Source organism: Anomalospiza imberbis, chromosome 2 (assembly GCF_031753505.1).
Source record: "Anomalospiza imberbis isolate Cuckoo-Finch-1a 21T00152 chromosome 2, ASM3175350v1, whole genome shotgun sequence".
Classification (NCBI taxonomy): Eukaryota; Metazoa; Chordata; class Aves; order Passeriformes; family Viduidae; genus Anomalospiza; species Anomalospiza imberbis.
In genome coordinates this window covers 67,142,962-67,166,473 of record NC_089682.1, presented here as the reverse complement: position 1 = coordinate 67,166,473, position 23,512 = coordinate 67,142,962, and the positions used below count along the sequence as shown (strand labels likewise).

The window sequence follows — 23,512 nt, the reverse complement described above, 5'->3', positions numbered from 1 at the left end:
CCTAATTGCCGGCCCCCGCTGTGTGAGCCCGGTGTCAGTGCCAGCAGCACGTGGCGGCTGTGCCACGCCGCCAGCCAGGCGCGGCGACACGCGTCTCGCTTATTTATTTAATGCAAATGAGCATATGGTAGCTGTCACTTTGAGGGGCCCAAAGGAAACGATATGTTTCAAGCGTAATTGCAGAGTGAAGCCCGTCGGTGCCCTTCTGTCTGCCCTGCAGCTTGAAAGGAGCATCCCGCGAAACGCGCCCGGCTTCCGAAGCCGACATAGGCGCGGGCACGTCCCGCCCGTGGCGCTCGCAGTTATCGCCCCACAGGCGCTGCCCTTAGTCTCGACCTGTTCAAACGCGAGGCACAAGGCCACGGCGAAGGCAGTGTACGACCCCTTCAGATGTGCTGCCAGGCCGACGGGAGCAATGTGCCAGGAACACTCGTCTGGGAGCACCGTGTGTCTGGCGGCGAGAGAGGTGGGGGGAGCGCTGGCCTTGCGCTGCCAGGAACACAGCGGTCCGAGCCGCGGGGCAGGGAAATAACAATCAAACCGACTCCCCAGAACCAAAACACAAACAACCCCCAAACAAGCGCTCTCCCGGCGGCGGATGGTGGATGTTCGCGGCTGAGCCCTGGGGCAGGAGCAGCGCTTTGGGACAGAGGCTTCTCCGCTGCTCTCGCCTGTCCCCGCGGCTCTCCGGCCAAGCAAGCTGTCACCGGGGATGGCCGAGCGCGGCCAGCCTCCGCTACCCGCGGAGGCTGCCCCCGCCCCGGCAGCTTCCGCCGCTCCCGCTCCGCGCCGCCGCTCCTGCCGGCCACCGCCTCCTCCCTCCCTCCCTCCCTCCCTCCCTCGGCAGGCGGGGCTGGGCCCGCCCCCGGGCTTCCCCCACCGCCCTCGAAAGGGGAGGGGGCTCTGGTACCGCCCAATCCACGCCCCTCCCGGTGGAGCAGCGCCCGGCGCGCCCCTTAAAGCCGTTCCCGCCCGCCCGCGCGGTCAGTCCGCGGGGCCGCCGCCGGTCACCGCGGGGAGGCGCCGGGACGGGGTGGTCGCGATGCTGGAGAACGGCTCCCTGAGGAACTGCTGTGACCCGGGCGGGCGCGGCCGTCTCGGCTTGGCGGAACGGGAGGCGGCGGCGGCGGGCGCCCCGCGGCCCGCCTGGGTGGTGCCGGTGCTGTCCAGCGTGCTGATCTTCACCACGGTGGTGGACATCCTGGGCAACCTCCTGGTCATCCTCTCCGTCTTCAAGAACCGCAAGCTTCGGAACTCAGGTAAGGGCTTGATCCCCGCACCCTGCCCCGGCGGCGGCAGGGAGCAGCGAGCGCCCGGAGTCCCGCCGCTATCCTGGTCCTCGTTTCCACCTGTCCTGAGGAGTCCAGCCCGCTTGTCGAGTCCTTGCGGGCCGCCCGCTGAAGGCGGGGGACCAGAGCCCCCATCCATTGGTTCTTGCCCTGTAGAGTGTGCAGGGATCCCCAGGCACTCAGTCACCCTTCCCAGCGCACCGTCTCTGCGCTCTCTTCGGGGTCCGTCCTGCCCTCCGTTCGGGAGCGCAGGTCGTTCAGTGGTTCCTAACGAGGCATTATGTGGTCTCTATGATGCTCCCGAGGGGGAGAATCGGTGCCATCCGGCGACGAAAAGCGTGCCCAAAGCTGTCGGGGGAGTGAAAGAGGAGCTTTTAAAACTTGCTCAAGAGTCCTAAAGATACGGTGCTGTGCATGCGTGGGGAAGCGGCTCAGCCCGCGCTCTGGAGCCTGCATCAGAGTTCACGGTAGTGTTCACGAAATCGCCTTCTTGTCTCCTGATCGCATATCCTTCAGCCAGAACGTAACAAATAAAGTTGGGTATTGTCTTTGCATAGTGTCTATAGTTTCTCCTTGTGTGTGCTAGAATGTTGCTCTGCGGTTTTTACTTGCTAAACTTACTGGCTTTATCTCCTCATATCTGCCGGACTGCTTACAACGTGTTTCAAACTACAGAACTCTGTAGTTTCTCACCAGCTTCTGTGATTTGCCTCCTGGCCCTGATTCGCGCACGTCCCGCTGCGTGCGGATCCTACAGCCCCACCGGCTACCCCCCGTCCACGGAGCCGATTGTTCCCTGATGCGCAGAGCTGGGCACACCTGCACTCGGCTGGATGCAGGGTGTCGGTGCAGTATAAAGTGCTACCCCCGAAACCGTGGTGTATCTACTATAGTTCTTGTAGTTCTTAGCTGTTCACGGAACTCATTCCTTCGAGACTCGAGTTTCCTCGTTTTGCCATGCGCATGCAGGTCGGGATAACCAAACTTTGCTGGGAGCTGGCAGGGGTCCGAAGCACAATGTTCCCCGCACTCGGAGCCAGAGAGTTCTGCCATCGATCCTCTGTGTCAGCGGGTGCTCCCTTGCCACTGGGAAGAAGGAAGAGCTACTGGCTTGTTTCTCCTGGGGGTGGTGGGGGTGTTGGTTTGGGGTTTTTCAACCAGTGTCTCTTCCCAAGCGCTGTCGTATCTCACGTGCGGTGACTACAGCTCCTGCTAACGGGGAGTAGGCGCTCGCTAGCCCTTGGTGTAAGTTAAATCGTACTTAGGGGCAAAAGCAGTTTATGGAGGGGTAAGTCTTGCGCTCCCCAATCGCTGCATGTCTAGCTGCAGGCGGGGGGTGCCGGCAAGTCCCGTGTACACGAGGCTGAGAGATCACACCCCGCCCCGAGCAGCACCGAACCTGAGAACGTCTGGAAGGGTGGTTTGGCTGAGCGAGGGAAGACATGGGGTGGCCGCTGCTAGTCCATGCGCTTGTGCTTGGGCTGTCCGTCCCAGGGGACCAAGCCGAGAGAAGCAGAGCCGTGCCGGGGCCGGTAGTGCCGGCACGCCCGGAGCCGGAGCCCTGCGTGCCCCGAGCGGGACCACGGCCGCCGAGCAGCGCCGGGCGCTGCCCCGGGCGAGCGGAGCGGAGCGGGGTTGGGCTGGGTTGGGCTGGGCTGGGCGCAGCGCCGCGGCGGGGAACGGAGTCCCGCGGGACCCGCCGTGACTCACCGGCGCCCTCCCGGCCCCCTCGGCGCCGGGGGAAGGCGAGTTCCCGAGGGATTCGCGCCTGGACTCCGGGAGGGGGGAAGCGCCCAGGGAACAGGCTCTCGCTGGAGAGGGTGGCCGGCCCGAGGCACCAAATCCCGTCCAGGGAGAGGAAGAGAGGGACTCTCTTCTGAAACGTTTCCTTCACCCAGACAACAGCAAAGGAGGGGTGGGGGGTTTGGACTGGAAGAGAGTGATGCCTGGAAGAGTAATTTTCAAGATATTGATCAAAGTACTCTGTGGCACCCTGGGACTTCTGGGGGAAAAAAAAAAAAAAAAAAAAAAAAAAAAAAAAAAAACCAAACGTAGTCGTCTTACCTACTTCAAATACCTGCTAATCGATCTCCTTCTAGGATAATCCTTAATGTAATGTCACTGACCCTGTCCCAAAGATCTCTTTATCTTCGATAAGTACTGTGAAAAACAGCAGGGAATTCTTTCTGCATAATCTTCATAAGGTTAAATTACCTTTACAATTGCCAGTTCTTAGTTTTACGTCAGGAAGACATGACTCTTGGAGGTGAAACTGAAAGGGCATAATTTGGTAAATGTCTACAGAAGTCTTTTCAGGTAAAATTTCTTAGGAAGGAAGCAGAGTGGAAGAGGACTGGAAACTGATGTGGGTGGAGTGATAAAGGGGATGGGAAAGTGGCAGAGAGCTAAGGCAGTACTTGGGAGCCCTTAGCATCTGACAAAGAAAGATGGAAGAGCAGGTGGACTTGCAGGTTTCTATTCTGAGCAAACGAGAAACAAGTTGTTTGTATTTGCAAGTAGAATGCAGTAGATAGCAAAATGGTGAGAAAAAACTGCATGAAAAGAGTTAGACCTTGTCAGAAAAGAAAAAGATGAAGTTAGGGGAATGGTTATGACAGGAAGACATCTAGATGTCTGAAGGAAAAAAGAACTATACATCATGAGTGCTTGGTTCCCTTTGAAGAAGCTAGTGAGAGATTTTTCTTGGATGAGAGTTTGGGACTTCAAATAAGTCACAGGTGTATAAGGAATAAATTAACCAGTTCTGCCTACTTCTGTGACACAAGAACTAATCATACCTTCAGAAAGCAATACAGGTCTTTAGCAGTTTTTCCAGGATTTATTAACACTATTCTGTTCTAGACTTCACAGAGAGATTTGATAACTGGAAACAATGTAGTTATGCATTACTATCCTTAAAATTAAAGCATGACCAAAAGTAAATATATTCTTATGCTGTTATATAATGGGAGGTGCAAGAATGGAGTGAAATAAAATGACCTATTAGCTGTTGGGCTTCTACCCTATTATGTTCAGTAGGAGTGAAATCAAGAATAGATAGGATTGGTGTTTCTGGACATTGCTCACTCACTCCTCAAACATGGGAATTTTCCCAGCCTTACAACAGAATGATTGTTTCAGATCACACAGTAGCCTCTTTCCCACATTTAAATTTGGTTTTGGGGAAAATCTGTGAAGACTCTTCCAAGTAATGCATAGCATAATTGGTATGAATCAACATGCTTGTCTTACATAACTGCACCCAGTATTTCTGTGAGAGGCTGAGCAACTTCTGATCTCTGAAATGATTTAATTTACAGAAATTAATGCTTTTATCTGTTCTAATTTGGGAAGAGAGCATTTTAATCTAACACACTACAAAATTAAATAAAACTTTGTATGTGGAAATAATAAAATTAAATCAGCTTGCCTTTCTATTTGAAATGTCAAATGTGTTCTGAATTTTCAAAAACAAGTATTGATTTTGTGTGTCTTTAACTAAACATGCCCAGTTGAGGGCAGCTTTCACATTGATGAACTTTTGAAGTGTTAAAGTTTACATGAGCTCCACAACCACTGCTGGATGATCAAGTATCCCGAAGGTGCATCAAGTAAATCAAAGCCACTAGATGCTTTTAAGAACTTTGAAGATACTTTTGTATAACCATAGCTATACACGTAACATTATGGGCTGGGGTAAGAACCTGGTAGGAAGCACTCTAGAAGGTGGCAACCAGCAAGGCATCTCCCAGAGGACAGAGATAAAGCAAACCATTTATACTTCATCGGCCCTAAATCCAGCATAAAATCAGTGAGAAGTGAAAATTAGGTGCATTAACTCAATATCATTTCAAATAGTAATGAGGACTTGGGACCCTTTGACTTTTGGCAGAATATTAATATTAACCTTGGTGCATTGCCAAAGAATGCATTAGTGGAAAGTGGTATTTTTAGTGCATTTTGTCAGCCCTCCTCACCCTCTCCACTATTTTCCTTTCTATATATATCAGCTAACACAGCACAGTGAGACTCTGATTTCCATTTGAATAGCAAGGTGCTGTTGCAACACAAATTAAATCAAAAATCATATTTCTTTTACCTGTAAGAGCATCGGTGTATTTGTATGTTTAGTCCTGTCTAATGTATATGTGGCTCTAGAGATGAACAATGCTTCTCATATGTACATCTGTACAAAATAAACAATCCTGCATGTAGAATTATAATATTGGTACTTATCCATCTACTAAATAAACATGTTCAGCAATATAAGCAAGTCTTGTAGTATTCTTCCATGCTCTTTCCCTTTCCATAGCCTTCACACCACATCTCTGTGATATAGCTGAAGGTAAGTTATCCCCATTGTTAAATGCTGCTTTCAGTTATTCTTTATCTCTTTGACCACACCAGTTCTCTTTCCTTCCTTTATTCCTCTGCTATTATTTTTCCTGTCCACTGGAATACAGGATAGTTGTTTCCTGTGATGGAATCCATCTCTTACAAAACGACAGTGGAGAAACCTGTCTCTGAAACCACTTGGAAAAATTGTCCTTTAATATCAGCAGTGATGCTGACAAGAACATATTTTGATGAGTAGATCATGAAATCCCACTCTGATGGTTTCAGCTTTTGTATTCCTTACTTCTTGAACTCTGGATCCACAGAATTCTTCGCTCTGGGCCTGGCTGTGTTTGGCCTTCATATTCTCTCTCACATTCAACTTGAAGGTGCTTAATGTTAAGAAATTGATGGGAATATAGCTTCAACAATCAAAGAAGTTCATTGAACCCAACACTTAGAATAAAGCTCTTCTATCTCTAACCATGATTCAAACTCGTTTTTACTTTGTGGTTATTAGTTGCTTATTTAGAGTGGATATCTTTATTTGTAGAATTACAATTGTCATTTAATTTGAATGGATCGTTTCTCCACCTGTTGAGAACTTTTGTGCAGTATTAATGGGGAGTAAACACATGTTTACCCCTCAACCTTTTTTTTTCCATAGTAGACAAGTCAAATAGTTTTAGTTTCCTCTAAGTAGCTTAGAGGAAACTAAGCTACTGTTCTTTATTTTCCTGGGTTTTTTAAGCCTTTCACATCACTTATCCAAACGAAATTAATCTGTCTTCACAGTAATGCAGATGAAGTACCACCAATACTCTCAAGAAAATATTAACAGTCTATTCTGTTCTGTCCTTTCCTGGATGGACAGAATGGACCTGGTATGCCTTAAAGCCACATTTTCCTTTTATGTGGTAGCATAATATGGATGACTGTTCTTGGTGCAGTCACTTGCTGATGCAGCTCTTCTTTTTCTTTTGTTATACAATTATTCCTTCAGTGCCTGACCTCATATCTCATGTTATTATACTCTATCCACTTTCTGGTCTTTTAGTCCTCAAGCAAAAAAAGATCTTGACATGTCCATGTATCGTTAGGCTCTCAACTTTGTATTATCACAAAATTTCATTAGTTCTCTTTGTGTTTTGTGATGTAATACTTCTGAAACAGACAAAATTAGTTCAATGTAGGTTATCTCCCTCCAGTCCAACAATTTTCTTTCATCATTGTCCAGGCAGTGGTGGCAAGAGACTGTAAGTGGTATCCTGGTGATTCCAAGGCTAGATCTGTTTAGAGCAACTTCCAGATCCAGAAAGTCCAAGTCCAGCTTTTATTAAATAAAGATGATCAGATTAGTTGGTACAGACACTTTGTATAAGCTCACATTGACTTTTATTCCATTTGTCTGTATATGCATCTGTAATTTTCCTATCCCTCCAAGCTTGTCTCTCCAGTCTTGGCTACAACTGAGATTAAGAGCCCAAAGATTTCTCAATTCATTCTTCCTTTTCAACAATTTCCCACCTTGAATAAAGGTGCCATGTTAGCACATACTCTATGGTAGACAAATGAATCTTCCAGTGGTGGTAACACTGGTTTACTGTTCTTATTACTCCCTGACTAATTGCTTTTCAGAATTACTGCGAGTGCCATTCATGCAAAAAGAAACAGCATTTGTGCAGCACCATAGCAAAGGCGGAGGAAATGGGTAGTAAAGTGTGAGAGCACCACAGCTGCAAGTGAGTCATGGCAACACTGCTCTTTGGGATGCATGTGGGAGCCAAGCTCTGAGGGAAATCAAATCACTCAAGCCTGAGACAAATCTGCACTTCCCGACTGGCAGTGAGGACTAGAGAACATTTCAGCCCCTTTTTACAGGTCCCCATGTAGCTCTCAATACTTTCAGAACACAACACTATCTCTGAGATAACAGATGTTAAAAAATTCCTGCCATCAAGTATATTCAATCTTTCTGATATTTTTTCTTTATTGTAGATGTGCTAATTCCTCACCTGTCAGCCTGCCTTGTCCCCAAGACCACCATTTTTGTCCTTATTAAAAGGTCTAACAAAATCTTTCTTCAAACTGGGAGCCATTTAAACTCAATTTTCAGGGTCCCCCTCCCCCAGTAACTTGTCTTTCCTTTCCTATTTTTTACTGTGCTGGAAGGGCATTTTAGTAATTTTAGAAGTCTTTCCGAAGTCAAAGAAGTTTAGGGCATGTGTTAGTTTCCATTTTATCAATTTTTGCTCTCTCTAGCAGTTTTCTTTGGTGGACATGACATTTCTTTTACTTCTAGCTTCATTTCTTGCCCCCAGTATCCTTACTGAGACAACTTCTTCTCCATCTAGATCTGGAACTTTTTCTTATATTTTCCCCTCTTTTGGATGCAAGTTACAGAGAATGTTTTTGTACCTTTAATATGAAGAAATGCCAACCTTCTTCCACATTCAAGTCCCTCAGCTCCTCAATACAGCTGATTTCACATTCCTAATTAGTTTCTTTTATTTATCAAAATGTGCAAGTCCCCTTCTTTGCTATGTCTGCTTTGTTTATTCTTCTATTTAATTTAACCAAAATAATCTCATCTACTTTCAATACAACCTTATTTTCTATGGCAGGCTCTTCAGGGATGTCTTTGTTCTTTATGAAAACAAAGGCTGAGGTATATTGGCAAATTGACTCTGAATTGAAGAAATCTGGTGGGTGTATATCCAGAACTCAGCTGCCATTTCTGTGCTTATTTTCCCCTTTACATATGAGGGCCTGCATTGTCCTGATGTTAAATGGTCTCCATTAGTGTTTTCCTACTAAAAGGAAGGCCTTCTCATCCAATTTCAGGTTTCTGCATTCTTCACTGCACATTGTCTTTACAACTCTTCCCCAATGTAATTTTGGCTTTTACCAAGATATCCTCTCTCTCTCTTTCTTCCAATCTCTCTCTTCATTCTCCTTCTTTTATGAAGACAATAGACCTTTTGATTGGTATTTCTCTTCTCTGATCACTGGTGCAATTCCATTCTAACAGAATTGTTTCCATAAAGTTTAATTTTTATTTCTCACTGGGTTTTGATCCCCTATTTTATTTCATAGGTTCCTGACACCCTTTAACTGACTCTACTGCTTTTTATATTATCACTCCAGTTGAACTCCACAACGACTGAGCTCCTGTTTTTTATATTTTTTGCCATCGCCTTCCTGAAGCCAAAATTCCCTTCCCCTGGGTGGTAAATGAAGAAACTATATGGTTTCTTCTCAAGCTCTCTTCCCATCTCTCAATTTCAAGTTCTTTTTATTCATTCTGCCAGCTTGGATTGCAAGCTGGTATCCCATATGCTTAGGTGAAATCTGTCCATGAAGATATGAAACCTCTACCCAGAAAATACCTCCAAATGATCAATACTCCAAATCTTTCTATATATCTTCTAGAACTATTCAGTCATGTGCCCATGACTCATCTCATAATTCCAACTATGCTTCTATTATCTTCTTGGAGATGAAACAGAATAAGTTCATCACCAATTCCATGCTCTTTTCTGTGAGACTTGGTTCAAACAGTAACCAAATGAGAAAATAAGTCTTCAAAGATACTTATGAAATAATAACTCTAAACTTTGTTAACCTGTAATTCCAAAAGTCAAAGAGCAAAGTGAAAAGCCAGGATTATTAATTTGCAAAGTAAGAAAATTTCTTTAACAAAGGAGGTGAATCTTGCAGGTAAATTTAGAAAAAAGTGAAAAGTGGAAAGCTAAGATTGTTCTAGAAGAGAAAAAATCTGAAGGCTACAGAATTTTAAATTATTTTAGAAATAGAAAGTTTGTAAGGTAATTATGATCCTAGAGGGATTGAAAGAAGTATTTAGGAGTAGAGAAACATCATAAAGTAGAAAAATAACTTCCCTATCAATCTACGTCACAGGGAATGCTGTTTAAGGTAAACTTGTAACTCATTGCTGGTTATTCTGCAGCCATAGGGTATTTTGTATCTTCCTTTGAAGCACTTGGCAATACGTTACTGCCAAGTTATAATTGTTCTGAATTATCATTTATTTGTATCCTGTACTGTAAGTATTCCATTTATTGATAAGCAAAAAGGAAGTTTATTACCAAGATCAGGTCCGAGATATTTTTATTTAGGAATGTAATATTAAGTCCTATTCCACTTAATAAGTGGAGCTATTGGTATGCTTATCTTTAGAGGAAACAGAATGATAAGGATTTATTTGAGCTGCAGAAGTATGTTTTCCTGGACTCGTAAAGAAGAATTTAAGGGTGTATTTATGTCATGTATTTCATTTGGCACAAGTCCACTCTACCCATGTTTCAAGGGAAGGAAAACCAAAGGATGCTGTTAGTGTGATGCTTTTCCTGCAACACTGTATTGAGGCTCCCCTTAAGGCCTAGTCTAACACAGTCACACAGCTTTTGCCTTTTTTTTTTTTTTTTCAGCTCAAGAGTATGAATAAGTTTCCTTCATCTCCTTGATATAACCAACACAAATGTACTCTCAGATACAGGAAATTAGAAGGAGCTCTTAGCAGCTGTATTATGGCAGTTCCAGTGTGTCTTAGGAGCACTCCCTTTCCTGCCAGCTCTCTCCTGGACTCTGGACTGATATTCCTTTTGCAAGACTCACTGACTGCATGAGGAATGACCTCTCTGCAGTAAAGTTCTATTCTTGGATGGAGCAGCAGAAGCAATTCATGGTGCTCTTTGGCACAATCAGCCAGAGCTGAGAGACCAAACCTCCCCACAGAGTGCTAGGACAACTAATTTTAAAAGACTAATGTTTTCATCTATTCTTAGCAGATATATATTCACCAGATTACTTTAATCATTGTGTTGAGGATGTTATAGGAGACTACTCTCATTCCATTAAATCAGTGACAACCTGTTCTCTGCCTCTAGGAGTAAATTCTACTCCTACTCCAATTCACATCTATTATGAGTACCACTACCTTCAGATATGCTTCAGATTTTAGCTTCTTAGAAGTTATCCTTTACAAGTACGTATTGGTACCTTGCCATAAACTGGCAAGTACATTGCCTTGTTCCCAAGAATACATATGAAAACATCCATGTTGTCCTGAGCTGATTAAGCCTATTTTTCTTTTGCAGAAAGAAATGCTAATGCTATTGCAATTTTCATCTTCCTAAAAATGAATCTGAGCAGTTGTTATGCTTTTTAACTTTCCACCTTGATATGGGCATAAAACAGGTTTCCTGACAGCAAAATCCCACAGAAACATGTCTAAATCACTGTGGGTGCAACACTGCTGTGCGTCCTCCCTAACAACAGTAGCTGCTTTAGAATCTTCTGTTTTACTTTTGATCTCCATAATGATAAGGACTGAGCTATATCAGAGTCAGCATTTTCCTGACATTTCAGCTGCATATGGGACAGCTACATCCTGACATGAAAACAGATAAAAACACCTTAAACACATTCATCAAATGACTAGAATCCAGATTGTTGGGATTCTTTTTATTAATTGTAGAGGTATTTGATTACACTGTTTAATAAATGCTGCTTAAATTATGTCTGCAGAAAAAACATAACCCTTCTGATAGACCTACTAATTTTTTCAGCTGTGTTTTATGGACTTGGATCAGTTTCAATGTTTAAACACCTTATGAAGATGATAATAATTTATACGATAGTTCCATTAATATTGTCATCTTTTTGCTATAGAACAACATCTGCTTACCTGTTGGTTTATATTGCCGTATTTGCTCAATGTAGGCAATAATTGCTGTCAGAAGATAGCACATGCAGCTCTTGGAACTAACAGTCTGACTAACAAGAAAAATGTCCACTTGGTATCCCAGCCCTTGTAAATATAATTATGTTAGCTAATTGTAAATATAATTACGTTAACTAATCATAAGTTTAGAACTAGCAGCAAATTGTAAAATATATTACTGCAAAGAAGACAAAAACCAATAAGTGGCATCCTTATGTCTCTATGATTTGCTCCAATACTGCCTGAAATTCTCAATGTCCTCTCATTCTAAAGTCAGTTCAATTTTTCCAAATAATTCAAGTATTCACAGCATTTCATTTGAGTGCAAATAGGGAAAAAAACCTTTTGTGAGATGGCTGTCATATATGAACATACGTAATAATAATCAATCTAGTTATTTTATGTCCTACTTTTTATTCAAGTAAAAATAGCCTACTTTTTGAATATTATCCACACAGTTTAATGAAAAAAGTGTCTATTCAAGGTGCCCATTCTGTGCAGATCCTGTCTATAGTGAAACTCACTGGAGTTGTGATCCTTAGGACTTTTAAAATATGTTCTTAGAAGTAGTCAACTCTAATCAGATTTTCTACTGACAAATAAAAGGCTGTTATATTAAAACATGCTGCTTTTCTTCAAGACAAGTAAAGACATGCAAATGGCATAGTCACTATGTGCCAGCTGGGAGTTGTCCATCCCTCCTTTCTGTGAATTGCCACTTAAGGTTCTTAAGAGTCTTGGGAATATATTCAAGAAAATAAACATTCCCACCAGCTTGCTTGAAATCAGCTTGTTACTCACTGGAATGTGCAGGGTGTAATTTTTGGATTGTTAGAGAGGAAAAAAAAATGATTAATAGGGAATAGGTATCTTTGTATGTCTTTGTGTTGTTATGTTAGTGGTCATGACAGAAAGAATATTTAAAATTCAAACTTCCCTGCTGCAAGTCAGGTAGTACACCATTATACTCCAGGTGTTTTACTGGCATAAAGTATAGTGTCAGAAAGTGAGTGTTGTGCTGTGGAAATTTAGAGCACTCCTACTCAAGGACAAGAAGTCTCCCTGAGATGTTTTTAAAGCAACTGAAAAGTACTTGTTATTAAATTCACAGAGTCCATGGACAAAAGATTATTTTCTGAATCAGTTTTCATATTAAGCAAGACTTTCCTTTCTTTTTTAATTCTTCCCTTTGCAGTCATTAGAAGCAAAATGTGTAAAATATTAATCAGATGTTGAGGCAGGCTTTGTAAAAGGATGGTGTAACCATACTGATTTGCCTAGAAAAAATTATCTACTGGTAAGTGGGTTGAAAGAGTTTATAAGATTTTACCTGTGATTATGGTGCTGGGTATGAAACCTCAACTACACAATCCAGAGTCCAATTGCAGCACTGGACATCTGCTGTTTCAAAGTAGAAGAAAAGTTAACAAATTTGAGGTCCTGTAATTATACCTCTGGTTGGATAATCTAAAAACAATACAATCTTCTTTAGTCACTCTTATGAAACACCTGGTATGCTAGGACCATAAAGACTGTAAAACTTGCTGTGCAGCCAGCTTCCTGGTTAAAGATGAAGCAAGCATATCTGCTCTGCTTATGAAGAGCAAACACAATAGTGAAGTAGGTGACCTTCAAAGACCCTCAAATATTCTCATGTAGTGTATTATATATATACACTACATGAGAATATATACATTAAAGAATAAATATAGTGATTTCCATTTGCGCTTGGCTTAGTAAAAACTATATTGGTTTGCTCCAGTTTGCAAATGTATTTATGGAGTAAAAGAGACGTGACTCAGTAGGTTAGGCAGACAGAAGTCACCCACATCTCTCTATGGGGTCACAGGCCACTAGGTCACTCACTGGGGTGAACTAGCTAGAACCGCTACAAGGAGCTAGTCGTAGGTGAGTATCTAGATAAGGAGGAACATTCTAGCCTTGCTAAAGACAGTGGGAATTGCTTTCTGAGAATGATTTTTCTAGGAGCTGGTGCATCCTGCCTCATTCTATGCAGCCCTTACCACACTCCACACTCCAGAGTTCTGTACCTTTACCTGTCTGTAGATTTACTGGTCTGGAGATGTATCTTTGTCCAGGTTCTCTGTTTGGCTCAGACTATTTTGTCCAGTCAAAGATTGTTCAAAAAATTCTGCTGCCACAAAAAATTTGAAGGCAGAAATATAAGAAAATAAAGCCTCATCTATTCTAATCTGCACTGGGGCCTCTTCTTCTGACCAAGTCTTTCTCATTGTTAATGACCATGTCTGGTCTCTGCATGCATAGTAACAGGTATGATCTTAAGTACCCTCTGCTATTAGTAGATCAAGTACACCCCTCATCTGTTGCAAAATTGACAGCATCTCTATTCCCTAGTGAAAACAGAAAATATCCTGTATACTGATTCCTTACTGGAACAGGTCACCCTGAGCAGTTGTTGAGTCTCTGTGGCTGTAGACAGTGAAAGGCTGACTGGACATGGCCCTGAACAACCCACTATCGTTTATCCCTCTTTGAATGGGAGGGTTGGACTAGATAAACTCCAGAGATCAATTCCAACTTTCATGATTCTATGGCTATATTGGTTGCATGCCTATCACCCCTCATTTACCTATCTCAACAATATTGTGACTTGCAGGCCCAGACACAGCAGAGTTGTTGTCTTGTCATTTTTCAAGGCTTCTACTGTCTCTCAGAAAAGACCTTGATTCAGCAGATGATCATTACACACTTTGTCTGTATTGAGTTGGAACACAAAGCAGCTAATACTTCAGAAGAGAATACACAATCATCTTCTGTAAAAGCATTTTATTTATTCATCTGTTCACATGCTGTTTACAAACCTGTGAGTATCATTATAAGATGAATCATGTCACTGTACTTTGCTTTAAGACCTTGTTTCCAAAAGAAGCAGATGGCAGAGACTGGCAACAGCTTCTGAAGACATTCATCTCCCTATGCATGTACAGTAATGAGGCCTTCCAAAAGCTCAGAAAAGAAAGGGTAAGACTTTTCCTTACTGAAATATTATAATGGCCATTTTCATCTAGTATCATCTATTTTCTTCCTTGGTGAAACAGGAAACAAGAGAAGAAAAGAAGATTATAAAGAAGGGACTCCGTAGGTTGTTTAGAAGCATTGGCAACTTGACAAAATAAGTGTTTTCCAATTAGATGTTCCCATGTACTCTATTTACTGCAGTGTATCAGATCCTTTTTTATAAAAATCCAGGATCCTCCACCGTGTTTGGGAGTTGAACACAGGAACACCCAAAAGTACATTGGAGGAATAATGGGCTTAGATTTGGTTTCTTTTAGCAGATGGAACCAGTTGACACGTACATGCTTTGCACATATTTGTCTTGGTAGCTGTCACAGGCTACAAGTCCTTCATCTGCAGCCCTACAGAGCAGTTGAGTAAACCACTGAGGAAATTGCTACTTGCATGACTTAGGTTCTGTAAGTGGAGATCCCAACATTTACACTGGTCAAAAAGTTCTGGGCTGTTTAAATTGGTCTGCAGGGCTAAACTACAAGATGCACCTTTATCATGGCTAATCAAATCTCTTGGCAAATTGGTCCTGATTGTGTCCCTGATAGTCTCCAATAGTCCCCAATTTTATTCACTTCATATACTAGCCTGATAGCCTGAGTATCTTCAGTAATATCTTAAGCCTTATATTTTAAAATAGAACTATTTAATGTCTGAGATTTGTTGGTTTGTTTGGTTTTTTTTAAATTCAACTAATCTGCTGGCAAATATTAAAATAGAACAAAACACAAACCAAACAGCTTAACAAAACAAAACATGGTTTTAGTTTGAACAAAATTATTTTCATTTTTCAATTTCCTGTCTTTTATATAAAAGAAGGTGGAAGTTAAGTTATTCTAAGGACTTGAGCAATGTTTTGTTTCAGTAATAAAGAAAAAAACCAGCATAATTTCCTTTGACACAAATATGGTTTAGATACTGTAGCAAAGATGAAAGTAATAATAAAGGTGATGGAACAAACTATTGTTTCACACAATATAAACGAAAATCTTTCAGGGCATAATGAAGTTTTTTTCCAGAGTTTTTAGAAGTGAAATATCCTTCCTTTGTTTGGTTCCACATTTCAGTCTTTTATAGTTGATCTCAAACAAGTTTTGGGGCAGGTTTTTGTTTCCTTAACAAAGCAACATCCTATAAAATGCTACGTATTTCAACTTTTTTGCTATGACATGCAATATAATGCTGAGACACTGAATAAAAAGTTATTAAAAATTATAGGTCGCCTAGCTCTTTATAGGATCTAACTAGATTGCACCCGTTGTATTTTACAGCTTTTCATATTAGCCCCTTTGTCAGAGGTAAATGAGTTTTCATACTTGTAGTTGTACAAGTAGGTTTCCTATTCTTTCTTGGTTGAAGCAATCAACAGCTGTGATTACTTCAAGAGAAGAAAATTAAGCTGATATGTACTGGCAGATACAGAAAACAGGACTTATTTCATGAACCAGTGAAAAAACAGTCGGGTCTTGTTGTTGTTTAGTGGTTGTGCTCAGCATCCCGAGGTTCTGAGGCTAGGCTGCCACTGGTGCCATGGCTCTAAGTCTCAGAGTGAATGTCTTGGCTTTGCTCCCTGGGTGACATCTAAACTGAATAAAGGAGGGATTTTAAACTAAAGAGGGTAGACTTAGATTAGACACTAGTAAGAGATTCTTTACTGTGAGGGTGGTGAGACACCGGCACAGGTTGCCCAGAGAAAATATGGATGTCCAAACCCTGGAAATATTCAGGGCTGGGCTGGATGGAGCACTGAGCAATCTGATCCAGTGGAAGGTGTCCCTGCCCATGGCAGTGGGGGTTGGAACAAGAAGATGCTTAAGGTCTCTTCCAACTCAAACCATTCTATGATTCTACAAGCCTATGATTCTCTCTGCAACAACATGGGCCTTTTCCATCCTAGACTATCCTCACAGCAAGAGCCTGACCTCATTGTTAGGGCATGGATACAAGGGATCCTGTCCCTTAAGCCTGCTGAAAAATGCTCAGTTTCAGATGGCTGGACACACAGAACGAGGCATAGCAAAACTCATACTCTGTCTTTAGCAGTAGATGGAAGCAGGCACTGAGGAGAAAAAGAGAACAAAGCAACCCTGCATGTTGGGGGTTCTGTCTTATTACAACTTGTGATTCCTTCCATCTCAGAGGAATTCCTAAATCTAGTATGGTATGTCTGTTAAGTAACCTTCAAACATAGTACTTCAAATAAATACTCTTACAAGTACTTTTCCTGTCTTCCCTTGAACACAAGTAAATTTTTTTTCATCTGCAAATTCTGTTAAGGATTTACTATCTAGTGCAGCAACCCCTCCCCTTTGTTTGCTTTTAATACAACCAGCCTTATTTAACAGCTCCAGCTCTTCTATGTGCTCCATCCCTCAGCATCAATATGATGTTGTTTGGAAGAAGAAAGCTGGACTAGTGCTGCCACTTTTCCCAGAGGATGCCTAACAGAGGTGGTATTATCTAACAGAAAAAAGTAAGAGCAAGGTTCATGAACCTGGAGTGCTCTTCCTAATCAGTGTCTTGGAGAGTTCCTGCAGCTGTCTCAGTTTTCCAGTTGTTAAATCATGAGAAGGATTTTTAAACTTCTTTTTGGATGAGCATACTGATAAAGAGCACTCTACAATACAAGTGGTAACCTGTGTATTCTGATTCTAGGCTGAAATTCTTGAACATAACCTAGAAAGAGACAAGCACGCTAACCCCAGAAGAGCAGCAGGGCTGGTGAGTAGGGCACTCTCTGGGGACTACGGGAGACATAAACTCAAGTATTTTTCAAAGAAGGGTTCTTCTGTCATGGAAGTGTCCTAACCACTAGGCAACAGTGAAATTTCTAGTAGTAGAGCCTGTCTGGCCTCTTCTGCTTCCCCTTTTTTTTCTCTGAAAATACCCATTAGTGGAAAAGTTCCTGCAATCTCAAAAAGTATCAGAAGCCCAGAAAAGTCATTTATCACCCCGCAAATGTAGTATGTGATTAACGATCAGCACTTTGCTTTGGAAGAGGCAGCCCCGGGCGTTTTCCTCCTGCCCTGCTCGGTGATGCAATGGTTTGTCTCTGCCGTGGCTCCCGCACTAGGTGGCAACAGAGAGTCACCACCGTCCCCACCAGCACCAGAGGAAGCCACCGGCGAGCAAAACTGTGCCCCTAGGGATTACAAACCTCAGGCCTTGTTACTCAGCTTTTAACAGCACAGCACTTTTGCACCTGCAGTCTATTGGCAAACTCAAGGCAGCAAACTCGCAGCAAGGACTAGGGTTCCATATTTAACCAGAGGGAGAAGAAGAGTGAGCATGTAGAAGAAGCGGAGGTTTTGTTTTGGTTTACATTCATGCCTAGCATGCCAAGCATGCCAAAATCATGATCTCAAAAACAACAGTGCAACTTAGATATGTCCTTTCAATAAATCAGTGTCTGTGTTGACAACTGAGAGATTTGCCTAATAGCCCTAAAATTCACTTCCTGCAAATGTAGCTTCCAGCATTAACTCATAGCTGCAGATGTAGGGCTAATAACACAGTCAGCAAGTTACTTAGCCACAATCTCAAAGTCCTTTTTACATGCTAAGCTTTTGTTCTCATGAGTCTGGCATTCTTCTTCAGGCCAGTCCTGTTTAATATCTTTATCAGTGATCTGGACAAGGGGATTGAGTGCCTCCTCAGTCTGTTTGCAGACAACACCAAATTGGATGGGAGTGTTGATCTGCTGGAGGGCAGGAAGGCTCTAAAATTTAAAATATGTTGTTCTAGTGGAAATCTATTGCCTGTCCCTTTCCCTTATATCAAAGTCTGCAGTATACCTCACTAATATCTGAAATAATGAAACATAACTACAAAAGAGCATATCACTGCCTTTAAACTGTCATATTCAAAGAAAACAAACACCCATCTGGCATTTGTTTGGAGCATTATGCTACACCTTCTGTTAGCAGCACACTGTTGAACATTATACCAAATTAACATGTCTCAATAAATCAAAGCTTACCCTAGGTCTTGGCTTGTACTGTCACAGGGAATTCAAATGTCAGTATGTGAAAGACTTAATTCTCTGCTCCACCTGCTGCCAATGCCATAGATCGAAGAGGGTGATGTCTGTATGCAACATATAAAAACTTGTTAATCAAATGTGCAACAACCAAAACACTACCAAAAAAAAAAAAAAAGAAAAGAAAAAAACAACACGATGCTATATAATTAAGCATTTTCACCAGTTTAAAACCAAAGACAGAAGAAAAACCTTAAAAAACCTTAAAAAAATAGTTGCTCATTGCAATTGCTTCTGCTTTTAGTAGAGAAATTAAAAGTCAGTTATCTTTTTAGAAGGCAGATGCTTAGCCCTTAAAAGTTTTGGCCTTACCAAAAAGTTTCTTCCATAAGTAAATTCCTACAACACCAAGTCATATCAAGATTACAAGAGGATGTGACAGTTCTCTTTCTCCAGTCAGTTGTAGTAAGTAAACCAATATGCAGGAATGCTTCATGAAATAGCTATCTAGTTCTTTTGCACCCAAAGTCAATATCAGAACTTATTTTCTTTTTTATGCATAGGACTGTCAGTGTTTAAAACAGCAATGATTATCATCTTTTTGAATACCTGGCAAGACATTTGGCTTTCAGTAGCTACTGCTTGTAATTAAGAGGTCTTTCCACTCAAGTGAAAAAACATCCCTCTCTCTCTAATGAAACTGAAATCTAAGAACAAAGTTCAACAAGTAAATTCCAGAAGCAATGATAATAATTCCAACTAGATTAAAATTCTGTGCTTTCTATTTTGTTACAAGCAGCAGAAAGTTACCTCTTTAGTGACATTATGAATGTAATTTAGGCCACTCTAAAAGCCCTAGGTTAGGTGTGTCAAGGAATATTTACTTTCTCCAAGAAATAGAATACGCTTAAGACCTTTGATTTCTCAAAATGTCAATTATTTATGTTTTATGAATTAGGAAAGTTTCTCTCTACTTCTGCACATTATTCTTTGCAGTAATAAACATTAAACCTAACTCTGCAGTCATCCACAAAGACAGAAAAATACCGTTGGACTTTACTTTGCAGTGCACAGTGGGAACATTCAACCCTGTAAAAAGCCATAGAAGTGATAAATCACCTGAGGCCTTTATAGATATTGGACCATTTTTCTTCTGAATTGTAAACTAGTAAATTAAGTTTTTGACAAGTTTCTTGCTCTCTCTATTTATTCATTGCACCTGGAATTTTCAAGAAGTCCTATATTGCACTCAAAACTTTGAAAATATCTTGCTAAATGTACTTTACAGTTTATTTCCAAATGTGATTGAAAGAGCTCAATGCCCACTCTATTTCAACTGAACAATTACATTTTGGGTAGAAGCTGATGTTGGAAGGCCTTAGAGTTGAAATTAATCTTAGTGCACACGTTAGACTAAGTTCTCTTTCTCCAAAAGGCATTCTAAAACAGAAAAAAGAGTCTTTTTTCCTTTCTTCTTACCATCCTTTTTTCTTCCCTTCCTTCCTATCTTCTGACTTCCAGCTTCTGACTTCTCTATCTTCTAATGTCAGATGCAGTGATGAAAAAACATAAGAGAAATTCTTGTTGCCAAGATGTAAATACATTTTGATAAAGACGCCTCTGTTCTTTAGTTAGTTTTGTTTTTTGTCCTGTTTACCACATGGCTACAAGAGGCCTTCACAGTCATCTCATCTTAGCTGCACAAAGGGATCAGCTTTATCTAGGCCAGTACTGACAAATACTTGCCTTCTATTTTCTTACAGTCTTCAGTGGCAGACTCAAAGCAAGATATTCCCACACTTCCTTCTTCTTGCCATTAATTTTTTTTTCTCTGTGTCTACTTTGAAACTTCCTTGTTGTGACTGAAGCTTGCTTTGATTCACAACAATCATAGGAATGGGTTATATCCTTCCTGCTTTGCTTATTTGAAGTTATCATGACCCACTCAATCATCTCTCTAATTTGTTCAATCTTTCCTCACAAATCATCCAGCTGCAGCTATGGAAAGACTTTTTTAAATAGCTTTTAAAAATAGCTTTTTAAAATATATAAAACAGGCTACTAAATATATAACAAGGAACTATCTAAAAGAAGTTGCACACCGCTCTTGAGGTGAGCTATGTTTCTGAGGGTACAGATGGATAATCCTGCTTTCCGTTAAGTTTACTTGCTGTTGTGCAAATTCTTATCAGCATGGTGGTCCCCTAAAGTGTATGGGAGAAAGACAGCTCCCCATTCCTTAATTCAGGAAACTACAGATGTAAAGCAAGTAGAGAAAACAGAGTAGATGTGAAATTCTGTCATTTTTGATGAGCCTATTTCTACATGGTTGTTGCTTTTACGAATTCCAGTTAATGCCATTCTCAATATGACATAGAGAACTGCTTTGTTGGTTGAGAACTAGTAAGCTCCGAATTTGTAGAATGGAGCACCTAACTGCTCTTTTCAAAAAAGGATTATGTTCCATTGCACAATTTTTAAAATTGCTTGGATTTTTCCATATCAGTTCATGCTGTCAAGGACTTCCAGGAAAGAAAAAAGAGCATGCAAGCCATATACAAAACCATACAAACCATTTATATTTTATGTTACCTAAATGCCAAGAATTCAAAGTTAGTATCTCTATTTTCTAGAGTGAAGTTCCTGAAGAACATTTTTCAGGAATATAGTTTCCTATCTCACTAATTTATGAAAAACTCTTAGATACAATGTCAGAAATTTCAAACTGATGAAAAGGACACTGGTTAAAGAGAGAAGGTAGTGCTCAACCATATCACCCATATTCCCTGAATAGCATCAGCAGAAAATATGAATACCTCCTCTTGCATGCATGGAATTTTTCTTTGTATAATTAAATATTAATTTCTGCAGAGGGTGGTGAAGACGATTCACTCTTCCTTAGACAATCCATAAATAACTGCAGTATAGGTAGGCCATTCATGCCAAAAATATCTATTCTACAGAATATTGTGCAGCAATTTAGAGTATATATAAAACAATACATTCTTCCAATACCAATAGACCTAGTCTTTGTATATCCTTCTCCTTTATGCTTGTGAAGCCCATTAGCATTTCAGTGATAGGTTAAAATGGCATAATGGCTTACTTACCTGGCACAATTTAGACTTTTTTTCTTTTTCATTTCATCAATCCAGCTGTAGAGTTAGCTGCACTTAAACAACTCAACATGTGCTTAGGTAACGGCTCACTGATGGCTATGTTTATTAAAGATAAAAAGAGCAAGGAGGATATAATCCAGTCACCAACAGATTTGAAACATCCTGTTGCTGCAGATATTTCCGTGGTGTTCAAAGTTACATTGTAAAGTCATTTCCCGGTTGGTCCTATATACCAGCTGCTCACTGACAACACCAATAATTTAGCATTGCAGACATCCAAAATAATGCAACACTTTTCTTCTTCTTCACAGCTATGCTTGCTTTCAGACTTATGTTTCTGTATTTTTCTTTCCTTCCAGGTAATGCATTTGTGGTGAGCCTCGCTTTGGCTGATCTGGTGGTGGCCTTGTATCCATACCCACTGGTGCTCTTAGCTATTTTCCACAATGGATGGACACTGGGTGAAACACACTGCAAAGCAAGTGGCTTTGTGATGGGACTAAGTGTAATCGGCTCTATTTTCAACATCACTGCAATTGCAATAAACAGATATTGCTACATATGTCATAGTTTTGCCTATGACAAAGTGTACAGCTGTTGGAATACAACGTTGTACGTGTCCTTAGTCTGGATATTAACAGTAATTGCAACTGTGCCAAATTTTTTTGTTGGCTCTTTGAAGTATGATCCACGCATCTATTCATGCACGTTTGTCCAAACTGCAAGCTCCTACTATACCATAGCTGTTGTAGTCATTCACTTCATCGTCCCTATCACCATTGTCAGCTTCTGCTACCTTCGAATTTGGGTTTTAGTGCTTCAAGTTCGAAGACGAGTCAAGTCAGAAACAAAGCCAAGATTGAAGCCAAGTGACTTCAGAAACTTTCTTACCATGTTTGTTGTTTTTGTGATTTTTGCCTTTTGCTGGGCACCTCTAAACTTCATTGGACTGGCTGTAGCCATTGATCCTACGGAAATGGCACCAAAAGTTCCTGAATGGCTATTCATTATAAGTTACTTAATGGCCTATTTTAACAGTTGCCTTAATGCAATAATATATGGTCTTCTTAATCAGAATTTTCGGAATGAATATAAACGAATTTTAATGTCACTGTGGATGCCAAGGCTTTTTTTCCAGGACACATCCAAAGGAGGAACTGATGGCCAGAAGAGCAAGCCTTCTCCAGCTTTAAACAACAATAACCAAATGAAAACTGAAACGTTGTAAATGTGTAATAGTCAATACAAGAGTTTGTCATGGAGAAAACCAAGATTGTAGTTGTAATGTTCTGGTCATTCCTGCTTAATTCTGGGGAGTTTCCACTTGGATCACACTTTATGACTGGAATACTGTCTTCATAGTAAAGCACATTGCTCTGGATTAGTAATTTATACAAGATATTAATTGAAAACGTGTTTCAGAGTTAAAGCAGCAGGTGGGTGCAAGCTGTTTTAGTTCTGAGAGCTGAATCCGGCTTCCAGACATATGAATGAAGTATTTTTTTACTTCAGTGAGAGTTTTGCATTCTTTATATAAGATCAGGATTCATTTCTTTGAAGATGTAGTGAGTCTATGTGTTCAGCAGCTCATCAAAGCTCTGGAGTGGTATTTTCCTCCCTTCTGTGTCTGAACAGAGGGTGAGAAGACAATCTATTTTTCACACATAAGCCAAACATTGCATTTCTGTGCGTGTACTGGTGGCAGTAATGGTGACTTTGAATCCAAATTTGTAAACTGGAGAGAAGAATATTTGTGTAAAAGAAACTATTAACATTAGGTACTTTCCTCACATGTTCTTCATACTTACATACATTGAGAATGGGAATACACTGTGTCTACTTGCTTCATCTTTCATGGTTAATTTTATGGCAGATAATGTAATTGGTTGATTTCTCACAGATTTACCTTACACAATATTCTTCCTTTAGAAAAGATTGAATTTTCATTGACCTTCATTTATTTACCAAAATATCTATATAAAATGTCATTTGA

At 41.0% G+C, this 23,512-nt stretch overlaps 1 protein-coding gene across 2 annotated transcripts; it reads left to right on the top strand.

Moving 5' to 3' along the window:
* Positions 1-903: 903 nt before the first annotated feature.
* Positions 904-22,965, top strand: MTNR1B (melatonin receptor 1B). Of its 2 annotated transcripts, none has more exons than XM_068181527.1 (2): positions 904-1,259; positions 1,446-2,036. In XM_068181527.1, the coding sequence occupies exons 1-2, from the start codon at positions 1,043-1,045 to the stop codon at positions 1,685-1,687; spliced, it is 459 nt and encodes a 152-aa protein (XP_068037628.1). In that variant the 5' UTR covers positions 904-1,042; the 3' UTR covers positions 1,688-2,036. The 2 variants fall into 2 exon arrangements, with proteins under 2 accessions (XP_068037628.1, XP_068037627.1); XM_068181526.1 differs by lacking the exon at positions 1,446-2,036 and adding an exon at positions 21,879-22,965 and having other exon boundaries at positions 926-1,259.
* The last annotated feature ends 547 nt before the right edge of the window (positions 22,966-23,512 follow it).

Bases quoted from the DNA above. Each gene is read 5' to 3' on its own strand.
- MTNR1B (XM_068181526.1), top strand. From the start codon at position 1,043: ATGCTGGAGAACGGCTCCCTGAGGAACTGCTGTGACCCGGGCGGGCGC. The intron at 1,260-21,878 runs GTAAGGGCTTGA...CTTTCCTTCCAG, and splicing joins CCGCAAGCTTCGGAACTCAG to GTAATGCATTTGTGGTGAGC.